Source organism: Takifugu flavidus, chromosome 19 (assembly GCF_003711565.1).
Source record: "Takifugu flavidus isolate HTHZ2018 chromosome 19, ASM371156v2, whole genome shotgun sequence".
NCBI classification, from domain to species: Eukaryota; Metazoa; Chordata; class Actinopteri; order Tetraodontiformes; family Tetraodontidae; genus Takifugu; species Takifugu flavidus.
In genome coordinates this window covers 5,875,971-5,889,288 of record NC_079538.1, presented here as the reverse complement: position 1 = coordinate 5,889,288, position 13,318 = coordinate 5,875,971, and the positions used below count along the sequence as shown (strand labels likewise).

Sequence of the window (13,318 nt, the reverse complement as noted above, 5' to 3'; positions counted from 1 at the left end):
ACCAAGTCTGACAGCGTTGCATTCATGGTATTGCCTGGCCCATATTAAAGGACAGAAACAACTAACAGCATAGGCGATCTATATATAAATGCACATTAAATGTTAAACGCAAAGAACTGCAGAAGCAAAACTAAAGCTTTTTTTGCTGAGAGGCTTGAGGGGCTGGAAGAGTGACTAAAAACACATTACATAAAGCTGACGCGTAGGGAATACTTTGAAAACGCTCCTTTCTTTGACAGTTCAGAATTAGTGACATTATACGGAGGTGAGAAATTAGCATCAGCCATCAAAAGCTTATAAAGTGCAGCTGTCACTGGGCTAGCACTGATAGTGGGAGCTCTAAGCAAGCTTCTGAGGAAACAGAAGCAGACAAACAACACGATGCCTCAGAAATTAAAATCTGCATTCATGTACTCCTGCTGGGATCTGTGTGTCAGTGTGTGATTAAGTATGCGTCACTCAAACTACCCCACTCTGTTCTGTATTATCCTGGCCACACGTACCAGTACTCCCATAAAGCTTTTGGCAGATATTTGACACCTCCGAAGACAGAATATGTTTTTTTTTTTTTACTTTAACTTGGATCCAACTAATGAAAGTTGATTTGAAATATTTGCATATTTTCCAACGTCACCAAAACGAGCTGGGGTCTTAATTAACTGGTCTCTGTCTTGGGGAAAAACCCAATTTGTGTCTCCAGACTTTGAGGGTGTATGCTGTATAAATTACCACGGGCAGAAAGAACCTCGCCTATCTATTGTCTTTGCTCCTTTGACTTCCTTAATGTACATGTGGGCTGCAAGACTCAAATGAGCCCCGCAATCATTCTAGGGCAACGGAAAGCTCAACAAACCACACACTTTTAGCTGGATTTTGTGTAGCAAAACCTATAAAAGAGGTATTTTCAGAAATAGATTCTGGCTAAATAAAAAAAATAACAGCAGTCACTTGCATATATTGTGATTTATGATCACATTACCAACACTGACAGTAAAGAGACCAGAGCCAGAGAGCAGAATAATCTGTTTACAGCATATCCAGCTCAAGCCCCAATGAACTGAAAATTGTTATAATGAAAACTCTGTTTAGTTCTGTGCCGTCGGAACACCCAATCCTCTTGTGCCAGTTTTACACCCTCGATCTCGCTGCCTGAATCTCTGTATATTTATATACTCTCTGCCAATAAAACGTCTAACAGACACTTTAACCTAATTTAAGCTCACGAGCAAAAACTCTGATTAAGTCAAAGACTGTTACCACAGAAAAGCCTGAAACCATGAAGATTTAGAGTTTCAATGTCACAGAAAGCTGCTCTCCCCTCACTATAAATCAAAGCGGCCACCACATACTCCAAAGGACATGTCTGTTAATGAAATAGGGGTATTAGGTACAATCAATAAATCTAAACTGATAAATTGACTACCGGTAAATGGCAAATATACAGGTCATAGATGAGTAGTATTGAGAGGAATCTTGTGACTGACACTGCTGTGCTCGTTTGAAATAATCATTTAATAATTTGAGTCATACAATGTCCACTCTTGATGTGCACTCCTTTCCAACACAGCAGGTCTTGGCTGGGAGTCCTCACATCATTGGCTAATGCTGATGAATGCAGGCCTGTCAGGATTATTGGACTTGGCAGACTTGAGTGGCTCGATAAGCTCGTTCTCACCTGAAGAACTGCAACCATTCCCCTGCACGTCGATTCTAGGAAAACAGTTGGAATTCCCCTATGGGGTGCAAACTAAGCTCCTACCTTAGGGTCAACAAAGACAACTGGTGTTAACAGTATATTTAACTAACACATATCATATCGCATCCTACGATTTTTATTTACAATTAGGGTCACTGCTGCAAGATATCGTGTGTAATTCCAAAATAAGGGCATTCTTTTCTTTATATCCTTTAGAAATACAACTCACTGCAATCTAGTAACAAATAACACAAGCTCTCATCATTTCCAATTTGTGGAATTCTGCCATTATGGGTAAATGCCCTCAGGTGGTACAAGTTCTGTCCTCTTCCGACTTCTTTGACAACATGTCCTGGGTCCTATTGATGACAGCTGGATGGTGAATGGGTGGCTGTATCCCTGCTTTAACATGTCAGCAAACACTAAGGACAAACAGATGTGCAGCATTTGCTCCTCTGTTTGTCTCAAAATAAAAGTGAAGCTCTTGGTGTGACTGTTTTCTTGCTGGTCCTGTGACTTTGTTCCCGACAAAGAGAGTGAGAGGTTTGATTAACACCCGCGTGCGACGGAGTCTAGAACCCGCTCCTCAGCCAGGGTTAAATTAGAACTCAAGGTTAATCCAAAATTGAGCCAAAGCTGTGAATCATATCACACTGTTTCTACTTGTAGTCATGAAGTCGTCAATAATGCAGTTCTCTGGGTTGTTCTAACGGGCCCTTCGACGGCCAGCTGCTGGGAGGTGACTGCAGAAGGTGTCGGCGTGTTGTTGAACGTCAGGAGTTACAAACTACCGGTACGCCAGCAGTCAAACGTCTAATTTGAAATTAACGGACCTAATGCCAGTAAAGTACACATATCCAGGCAGATATGCCCTTAGCAATATATAAACACTTCTTTTTGTTCAGACTTTGTATTTAATTCTGCCTAAGCTCAGAGGCAGAGCTGTAGCAGAACACATGGCTTCATTATTGTTTCTAAGATTCTGGGTCTCCTTGAAGCCACTCAGTGTAGATTGGCAAGGTGAAAAAAAGAATTTTTAAATTATTTTTGACATGAGGCTTCACCGTGAAGAAAACATAATGAAAGAATGAAGTGTGAATACTTCTCATAGCCACTGTAAGAGATTCATTTGGCAGCTAAACTGACAAGAAATCTATTTCTTTTGCAGCTGACAAAAGAGGATAAACAATAAAAAAAATTCTTTACTAATTAATTTTTTTCAGTCGGAATCTTGTCTCCTTAAATTAGCTTTTATGGCGAGAGGAGATGATTTCTCATCAAAATAATTCCCAGTACTGTGCTTTACCTGACTGAAATCACTTGAAACGAGCACCCTGCTCTGGCAGGAGGTGTCTTTTTTCTCCTCCAGTGCTTTAAGTAGAGTCGTACCTCTGTCAAGGGTCTAAGGATGCAGCCGAGGTTCAACACACCACAGATAATAAGTCTAATAATGGCCCGCTGCAATCGATAAAACTGTTCCTTGGTAATGGAGCAGAGGAGGTCATGTAGCCTTACTAACCCCTGCACCAGCTCAAAAGAAACCCCACTTCACCACTGGAGACCTTACTGAACTGCTTGTTTGTGCCCATGTTCTGACTGATGGTGAAAGGAGCAGAAAGAAAAGCAAAGTATAACTAACAACCTTAACAATGCCTGAGGTTTCCATCAAATCTTAACAAAGGGGATGGTCAAGACTTGCTAAGAGCACATTCAATGCTTAGTTGTGTCTAGAACGTCATTTACAGGTGAGTTATGTAAAGGAATACCAATAAAAGGCATCATGAAATCAGTTTAATGCTGCTGTAGAGGAAAACGCCAACTTGAAATTGTAAAAATACTCATCAGAGTGACCAACGGCTCTAACGGCGCTGGCAAGGTGACTTAAAAAAAAGCCAACCAAGTCATTTTATGTGTGACAGCCTGAGTAATATTGAGTCTGGGTCGGATGCAACCAGTGTTGATTTGAGTCCTGGTACTCTGGTCCTTCATCCCAGTGTGTGACAGTCTGCACAGCACAGCACTGTATTTTCTAGCATTCGTGTTGACAGGCCTGTTCATGCCGCTGCAACTTGATTTAGTATCGTCTTTGAAGCAAAGATGTGAATATAAAGATTTCCCAATAAACACCTCAATTCCATGTTAATGCTTTTTCTTGACTTACAGCCCTTTTGTTATAGATGGATATAAATCTTGACAGAACCAACAAAATTTCCGATGTCCAAAAAAACAGCCTTGTCAAAGCTGAGAGTGTAACCACACTGTGACCTGGGGCGACTGGATATCCCAGAGAGCGACAATACATTCTTTGGTAGCGCTACTCACATTGAATTTAATGATGTCGTATATCAAGTAGCGCGGGACCGGCTGACCATTCACCTTGTCGATGATCATCTCCTGCAGAAAAAAAAATTAAAATTCGGATCAGTGGAAATGGGAAAAGGTGACAGTTGTAAATGTTCAGAGGGAGATGCCTGCAGCAATGGGAGGACAGCAAAGAATCAGGAGGGAAGTGTGTGCTGGGGTTCACGCTACTAGCACATGAAGCAGAAATAGCCCCATGCATCCATTATGCAAGACGCAAGTTGGGAGTCAGGTGCAGTGATGGCGAAGGACACCCAACAGACATGATCGACTCTCACAGAAACGGTGCACGATCGTGACTGCAGCTGCAGCAAAGCGCAAACATTCCTGGCACTCGAGTAGCGCATCTGAAAGTTTGGTTGCAGCTCCTGCTTTGTTGGGGTTAAATAAACAGCCAAACACTGCATTTAGAGAACTATATTTATACCTTTTTTGCTCATAAAGTATTTAAGCCTATGCTGCACCTTTGTAGCTTTTGGTAAAAATGGGAGCTGACGCAAACACAATATTTTTAGGACTAAAATGATTGCGCTGCCAACATGAGTGAGCTGGGAAAACAACAAACAAGATACTTAGTTATTAGAATATACAAAATGTGTTTATTAACTGGTGTTATGTAAGGCAAACTCAATTTAACCGATGAAGGAAGGGTAAGGGTAAGACCAGAAGATCATATAAATAATGAAATATATAATCTCAAAACAACAAATAAATGTACCAGGATTCAATTGCAGTGAAACCACAAGGGTAAAAGTGCCTAGAAGATGGATGGATGATTGCCTCAATAACAATGTTGCTTCAGACAGGAGCCTTTTTTGGGCCCCGTGGCCCCTATTTCTACAGCTGCGGAGTTCTATCTGCCCAGAATGTTGCCGAGCTGATCCTTGAGCAGTTACTGCCAATTTGCATTAATACAAAATACAATGTGGGGTTTCACTAAATATAATTGTGGTTGGCTTGGAGCAGCCATTGTAAATGGTTTTCAGACATTCTGACAACAACTTCATACATTCTGATATAGAGGAAATTGAAGGTCAGATGTTTTAAATATAACAGTGGCTCCACTGCTGCCTGGAGGTGTCCAGGGGCATGCATTATGGCTCTCCTAGCCACAGACTGTGCAATATAATAAGATTACTTTACTCATGTGAGCATCATGGACTCATATTAAGGCTTTCTAAATGTCGTTTGCACAGCTTCGTAAACCACGGTGGTGCCGTTGACTAGCTTCTAACACGTTTTAGTTGCAGTAGAGCCAGTAATAGCAGCACATCATCTGGACAAAAAAAAACCCATATAGATAATTTTCCGAATTTACATAACTGTTTATTTATGCTGCCAAACTGCTGCAATCACAGCGTGGAACACTGCAGCGCATACACTACACAGCAGATGCTATATGGTGAGATGTGAGGTACTTTATTTTCAGAGTGGTTTGTGAGAGGCTTTGGAAGACGTGAAGTCATTTCTAGGGGCTCTCTGTCATTGCTATGCATCCAACGCACTGAACTGTTGCACTGATAGACGATAGCAGTAGACGAATACATAATGAGGCGAAAGGAAAACAGGAATGTGTGTGCATTCGTTCAGAAATGGCTGTAAAGCCTTAAACGCTCTGCTACAACACATGTTGAACAGGGAAAGAGCTGATCTTTTGGGGTGAATATTAACACATCAGACAATAGAGCGGGGCTTGAACAGGCCTCGTGTTTAACCAAGCGTAGCTTCTCTGAAGTGAGAGTCTGAAGCTCCAACAGATGATTTAAAAAAGAAGGGGAAACTTATCTTATTCAAAGAAATTCTGGGTTTATCATTAATACAAGATTTTTAAATTTGAGATTTTATTTAAATTTTCTGCCAACAACAGCACCTGGCACTGAGAAGTAAAGAAATTTGCATCATCCAAACAACAGCAACATGTCAATAACACCACTTTCACACTGAAATTAGCTGCAGGATTTTCTAACGCGGGTCGACCCACCTTTGCTCAGAATTTGGGCGTTTTCACATTCTCAGTCTGGGTCTGACTTCAAGCTGAGGTGTGTTGTTTCTTTACTCTACACCAACGCATTGACGTCGTTACACCTTTACGTGCACGGAACGCTGCCGAGTAAACAATGGACAGCATGTTTGTTTCTTACTTTGCGATTTTGTCCGTTCGCAAAGTTTGAAGCTCAGAACAGATTGAAGAATGTCGGAGTGCCGATGCAGCGAAAGGCGGATGGAATTTGTGGCTAATCTGGAAAAGGCCTTAGAAGCTCGAGGCGGAGGAGGCGAGTCTTTAGTGCTTCCATGGTGGCTATTTTGGGCGACGCTGCTCGTCATATGTGCGCAATACAATTGCATCAAATTTAACAGCAATGTTGTCAGGCAACACTCGATTTGTTTTTTGTGTTGTGCTTAAAAAAACATAATGGATTATTTTAGAGTTTTGCACTGAAACATTGAGAGAAGTGCCTTTCAACCCAGGTCATGGCACACTCGGGTGTTGTGAGAGATTTTAAGATGAACCATGGGAATTCATCTGAAATCACCGAGTTTAACTAAAAACTTTTTTTTTCAAAATCTATTTTTTTTGTTTGCAAATGATCCAAACATCTCTAAGTTTCACAGAGTATAAATATAGAGTATATAGTCAGTATTAACTGAGTGTCAACTCCTAACATTTTCAGTCGGCGGTGTGCAGTGGGACTTTCTCAATTTAAAAAAAATACACCATGGCTTAAAAAAAAAAGACAGAAGTGACTGGGAGAATATGCCAAAACAATTGAAAATAACTGATTAAGCTGGCACATTGTCATGCCGCTCCGGTTTCTGTTTGGCACTAGAGCTTGACAACACATTGAAGGAGACAGGGGGCACCTGTGGTGCAAAGAGCGAGCTCGAGATGCTCAAGGAGTGTGCCAGAGCTGAGTGGCTGCATATTCATTTGTAAAGTTCATAATAAGCCACGCGGTGCATCCGATGCGCTCCAGCTTCCTCCTGGTTTTGATTTCTGTTTTTCACCTCATTCAGCTTGTTTATCACCTGTCCCTGCATCCGGTCAAACTCGTGCTCTTCCAACAGGCTGCAATATTGCCATAGAAACAGAAAAAATCTCTGCCAATCAGAGGTTGGACCCGGGGAGATCAAGAGAATGATTTATAGGAGATTTCTTTCATGCTGCAGACCACAAATTTCCCAGGTTGCTTGAAAGTTCATTTGACACAGGACGCAATGCCAGAACAAGCTTTTCATATTGCCAAAAAGACCAGCATCAAACTGGGAAAACGCAGGAACTTCCTGCAGTGTGAAAGGGGCTTAAGAGTCTGAGCCTGGTATTAAACAATAATGTTAAGTCACCGTCCTGTTGCCCCCCAGAGCGCATTCTGCTGTCCATTCTAAAACAACCGAGTGACAGGAGGAGCGACAATGCAAAGTCATGTATTTCATTCACAGTACGCAGGATCATTCGCTTTATTAAAGGTCTTTGGCAGTTCTATTCCTCCACCTAAGGCTGGAGAGACCTATGGCTGAATGAATGTGCATCAGAGGAGAAAAGTAGAGCAACATGAAGAGATGCAGGAAAACAAGAAAAGCCTTTTGGGAGCAAAATGTTGCATGCAGCTTTGAAATGAGATGATGACAAATAAGAATAACTCACCCCATCCAACAGGGTATTCGCTAAATGGGTGCTTGGATCCTTCCGGAACGGAAACTCAAGGTTTGCTATGTGGAAGACTGAGTTGTCTCTGTCAATCATGAATACTTCATTTTTTCCATTGATCAACATCATGTACCTGTGGGAGAAGGCAAAACTATTAAAGTTCACAATGTCACCAGAAGGAGAGATGATTGTTACATTTTTTGAATGTCAAATGTTTGCTTTTTTGTAGAAACATTGATTTTTCTAAATACAAAGCTGCTTAAGCCAAGCAGCGAGATTGTGATGATTTGAAATGAAACAAAATGAGTATTAAAAGTGTAATTGACAGGCACCTTGACTTTAGTTAACATGTTATAACCTTTTATGACATTTAGCACTTAATTTCCCTCGCTAGATGTGTTAATTGCTCATTCATACATCGAAAGACTAAACTAACTGATGCAGAGAGAAAAAAACAATTACACTTGACATACAGATGCAGCAACTAAACCAATTAAACCTCCAATAAATAAGAAGGCTCTTTCACAAATACAAAGGTCTTTAATTAAAAGCGTCCTCTTTTAAAGGCACATTTCATCACTGTTTTTTCCCTGAGATGAGTACGCAACTGCGGGTTTTTATAAACGCGAGACAACCCATCTTAAGGATTGTTTTCAGGAGGTGGTCAGATTGTTTCTCCCTCCTCGGGCTGTCTGGTTGATTCCTGGTTCGTAGCATGTGGGTCTATCTGTAGCCCACAGGTTACTTAGTGCCGCTGCTGTAGGAGGGCCAGAAGATTTGTGGTATCCCCTAGCAGTGTCAAGGGAGTAGAGGAGGTATAAGGGGGCAGGCCAGTACACAAGGAAAGTGGTGGGACCACAGGAGAGCAACAGCCCAGCAGCAAGGCCACTAGCTGCTCCTTTGTGAGATGCATAACAGGAGGAGCATCACCAGAGTTCTCCAGCAGGTCACGCGAACTGTCAGAAACTGTCAGACTCATTAAGGGTGCCATAAGGGCCCAACATACATGAGTGGGGCCTGTGTTTACATCCTAGGAGTCCAGCTGTCACCTCAACAGGAGCAACACAGATGCTGCAGAGAGTGCAGAGGAAAATGGAGGCCAGATACACTCATCCACACTATCAGTCTTGAGGAAATTCGAAGAATTTGGATCAGCCTGTGGGCTCATTTATTTCCTAGATTTTGAGTATGATTCTAAATACAGTTCTTAATGGGTTTCTGATTGAGATTTTTAATTTTTCCTACATTATTTTGTTCTGAGTGAATTACATTACGTAAGTGGAAAGTTTCAAAATGAAAACAGGATGCTTTTAAAAATTGAAAATGTAAAATTTGAGTGGGGCATCTGGTTAATCAGCCATTAAACCAGGCCAGATCTTTACACTAGAGTACAACTGATCATGTGGCTGGCATTAATCTGCTTCCTTCCTCTGCATCAGTGGCAGCTTGTTGGATTATAAAGCACAGAGTTTAAGTTCTTTGCAGTTTGGGGGAAGAATGCTCTCAAACAGCAAGAATGAATAATTGTAAGCAAGTGTAATCTTAACCATTTACAGAAATAGGAGCTAATCCATAGATACCCAGAACCAAAATACAATCCTGAGCAATCATCTCGCTCCCCGCACATTGCCCAATTTCCAGCCTTAGGCATGTTCTCCGCTTTTAGGCGCAACAGGTGACTACTAAACTATTTCAGATGTGGTTTTGTTTAATCAAGTTAAAAATAATTGGTCTCTACCACTGATTAATTTATTAGAAATTTAAAATCAATAAATAAACAGCAGGAATCAGAGGGTGGCGCAATACACTCCTCCTGATTTACGCCTGGAGTCAAGTGCCCACAGCAAATGTTCACTGTTTGATCAACAAAGTCTGCTGATCACTAAGTTGGCAGGCCTCGTGCGTAAATTCAACAGCAGGGCAACGAAAAAGGCAAAAACCTTGATCCTCCCTTCTGTTGGTTACCAGAGAAAGGAGAACAGATGGGCCACACCCAACAAAACAGGCGCCACTGTCCTCCAACAGAGTCCTGAAGTTCAACAGCAGTGAGCAGTTACTAATACAGCATCTTCATCCCAAAGCCATGTACACACTTAAATAAGATGGATTTTCAAAAACATCATCTGTTGCCATGTGCTTCCGTCTATTCTGCCTTCCCACCATAACCCTCTGAATCACAATGTAGAGGCACTGTTCAACACACATAGAGCAGTTTCCCTTAGTTTGATGCAATCAAACTGACAGAAACATGTTTTTCCTTTTATACATGAATGAATTTATGAAGCCTCTTATATACTATAGGGTGCTTCTTCTGTTCTTACAGCAATAAAAAAGAAAAAACTAAAGACAACCAAAGGTTAAGGGTTGTAATCAGACCTCTGAAATTGAGACGATTTTTGTGCAGTTTTTAGTTCCTAAAAACTGGGTAAAATGTTTTGTGGTTAAACCAAAAGCTACTGCAGAATGATGCGTTTTTCAAACCGGCTTAATTTTACCGCCATCATCACAAAGGGAGCCGATGCAATGGAAGAGCCATCAATACCAGCTGGTTCCAATGGAGAGACTGGCACGAGACCAGCTCTGAGGCGGGGTGGAGAATAATACACCAGCTGACAAGTATGAGCTCCAAAACCTCTAAAACTGTGTTATAAGCTACGCGACTTGTTTTCACTGTTGATTCATCAGCTTAATAACGTCTCATTTACTAAATTAATGAAGTGATAATTTGTTTTTGTGGCTAAACTGTGAAACTCTCACATGAAAAAAGGAGTTTTGTTGAGAAGGCAGATCCGCTGTTTGTGATGGGAATAAAACTACTGCTCTTAATAAGTTATCGACTAAGGATGTGTGGGGAGAGGAGGACCAGCACACCATCAGCACCAAAAATCTGACCTTAAACATTCAGCCTTTTGTTCCTCCAGGCATGAACGCGTAGGCAGTGGGCACTCCCTTCAGTTAATCAGAGATCGTTTTCACATAAAGGAAGCGTGAGAGTGACACACTGGACATAATGCTGCTGTGGTAGCCAAGAGATCAGACACTACGCTCCCTCTGAATGAACACAGATAATGACATGGCCTGGACCACATAATTTCAGATAATGTTGCTTTGAATGTATTTGCATTTGCAATATATAACCTGAAAGTGCACATTACGTCTGCACATAATGTGCTCTTTGTTTTTTCGTGTGTACGGTTTAAGCTTTAGGCTGAAATTTATCTGCAGGGAATCACAAAAAATATGGGGGAGGTGGGAAAAATTGAATAGGGATGACATTTTTTGCATGGGAGTGGGCACAAAGCAAGCATTGTTCAGAGGAAATGTTTGTCCAGAGGTTTCACAGTGAGCTGTTTAATGATTTCCACGGGTGGGAGGATCTTCTTGGGCTGCTTTATTAAAGAAAAGGAAAGTTAAAATCATACAGGTAGGAAGAGTGTCACACCATTGAAGTGAGGACACGTCTAGTCTCCCACCAGGAGAAGGGCTTCCTCTGCTGCCTAATTGGCTATTTAAGCACAACTAATGCTGTCAAGTACATTCAAAATGAATCCATGTCTGACCATTACCGGGATACCTGCCGCACTTCCGTTTATCCATTTACCACTGTCATCTCGACTCACTCAAGTCAGACACCTTTTCTTTGACAGGCCATAAAACCCCACAACGAATGTCCACACCAGTGTGAAGCCCTCTCAACCAGTTTCATCCATTATGCTCCACTCCTGTGATTGATGCTGTGAGCCTCATGTTTTAGCCTTTCCCTGAGCTCCATCCCTAAGAAATTTAACCCTAATGAGGCACAGGCTGCTATTGTGTGGCCTGGACCTGTAGCATGACTGGGAGCAGATGAGCCCCAGAGGAGGTCTGATCCAGCAGCTTCTCACGTCATTAGTGGCACATCAACGGGCCTAGAAACACCATGTTGAGCTTTCATTTAGACAGCACAGATAAGAGACAAAAACAGAAAGATCAATCCTCCAATGTTGTGGAGTGTTCCCTCACAGGGACAAAAGCAGGATATTTAAGCCGCTTGAAAAATTTGAAATGATGGTATAAGTATTTTCCTCGGCAAATATGCTCAACCACCACCTTTATTCTAGACCTAAGTATAAATTAACTACTATGCAATTTCTCCTTTATTTTAAGACTTTAAAATGGAGAAGTTTCACTAAACTCAAACTCAGCTTTAATTAGCCATTTTTCTATACTTCTGCCATATAACAATTGTAAGAAGAAAGTTTTTCACCCTAATGGGCTTTTGAATATCTAACTAGCACGATGGATTGAATTTAAAGTGGACTTTTGATTAGCAATAACAAAGCCACAATCTTCCACTGCAGATCCTCTGGAAAGAGAACAACAATATTCAAAGTCTCAAAGTCTTCACTCCCCTTCACAGGCAAAGACTCATCTGGCCAAAAGGAAGCACCACCAAAAGAAAATATTAGAACCTGCCCATCTTTGTCCTGGTTTGTTCACTTAAGGCATCTCTGCTGTCCTCTCTAAAGCAAATTAGAATCCACAAAATTGTTTTCTCAACACCAGCGAAGTTGTGTTTTCTCCAGTATTATGAAGTAATTCCATGTTGTCAGAGATGGTTCAACGCACGGTAAAAGGAAACAACGTTCCCCAGGAACCATTCATGCAAGAGAAATACACAAATTAGTTGTCTGAAGTGAAGACATTCACCCATTTTCTCCTTTTACTGCAGAAATGGTAGATATTAAAGGCTAAATGATCCAATTAACAAGTAAAAATGACTTCCATTACAATAGGACGTTTTCCTTAAAGCAACAAAGGGAAGCAGGGCTGGAGCATGAAGTGGTTTTTAAGTAGAACCTCAGGCAAGGAGGGAAAAAAACATTCCCAGACTGCCTTAAAGAGACAAAATTTCCATTAAAAATCCATTTCAGTTCTTAAAAGGCCACTGGGCCACTGGTAGGAAGGTATGGCATTTCTCTGTGTGCTCTGAAACGTGTGCCTGGAATGTCAAATTGGGATCACAGGGGAAACGCTGCGATTAGTAAATCTCGCTGAAAGTGTTCAAAGCTCCAGTCTTATCTGATACGCCAAAAGACCTCTATATTAAATCTGATTAATTCATGCCACTTATTCATGCCATTATCAAAATCAGAGCTTTCAGCAGCGACGGGGCTCGAGCGCTGGTGATTAAAAGTGGAACCGCTCTGGATTGACAGTCTCTGCTTAATAAGCAGTGGGCCTTAAAAAGCTCACGCCCTTCTGGTGTTTCTTGCCCATCAATCAAACACTTAATAATGAAAATCAACATGACAGGAATATTAAACATCTAAAAATTGGCCTTAAAATGTCTCCTTAATTCTTCGCGCAAGTGTAGAAAATGAAGATGACTTGTACATGAAAATGGAAACACTATATTGCGCGAGTAAAAAAAAAACCTAATAATAATTAAACAGGATCTTTCTCCGTCATTGTCATGACAGCGGATATAAAGAAGCTGTGGAAAGAAAGCTCAAGGCTAGAGCGGAAGAGCATAGAATCCCTCCCTGCATTAACTAGAGAGGAAACTTTAAAGTACTGGCATTTGCAGAGGTAGACGCCACATAATTGCTGTAGCTTTGTTGGCCAAATCTGCA

The 13,318-nt window shown here is 41.3% G+C and overlaps 1 protein-coding gene across 2 annotated transcripts in view; it reads right to left on the bottom strand.

Annotated features, from left to right (window-relative positions):
- rngtt (RNA guanylyltransferase and 5'-phosphatase) overlaps positions 1-13,318 on the bottom strand; it is a 46,643-nt gene that overhangs the window by 26,357 nt on the left and 6,968 nt on the right. For both annotated transcript variants that reach the window (XM_057016744.1, XM_057016745.1), the window contains 2 exons: positions 7,701-7,836; positions 4,019-4,090 (listed from right to left, as the gene is read on the bottom strand). In XM_057016744.1, the coding sequence (XP_056872724.1) occupies positions 4,019-4,090; positions 7,701-7,836 (208 nt within the window). The remainder of the gene's footprint in view (positions 1-4,018; positions 4,091-7,700; positions 7,837-13,318) is intronic.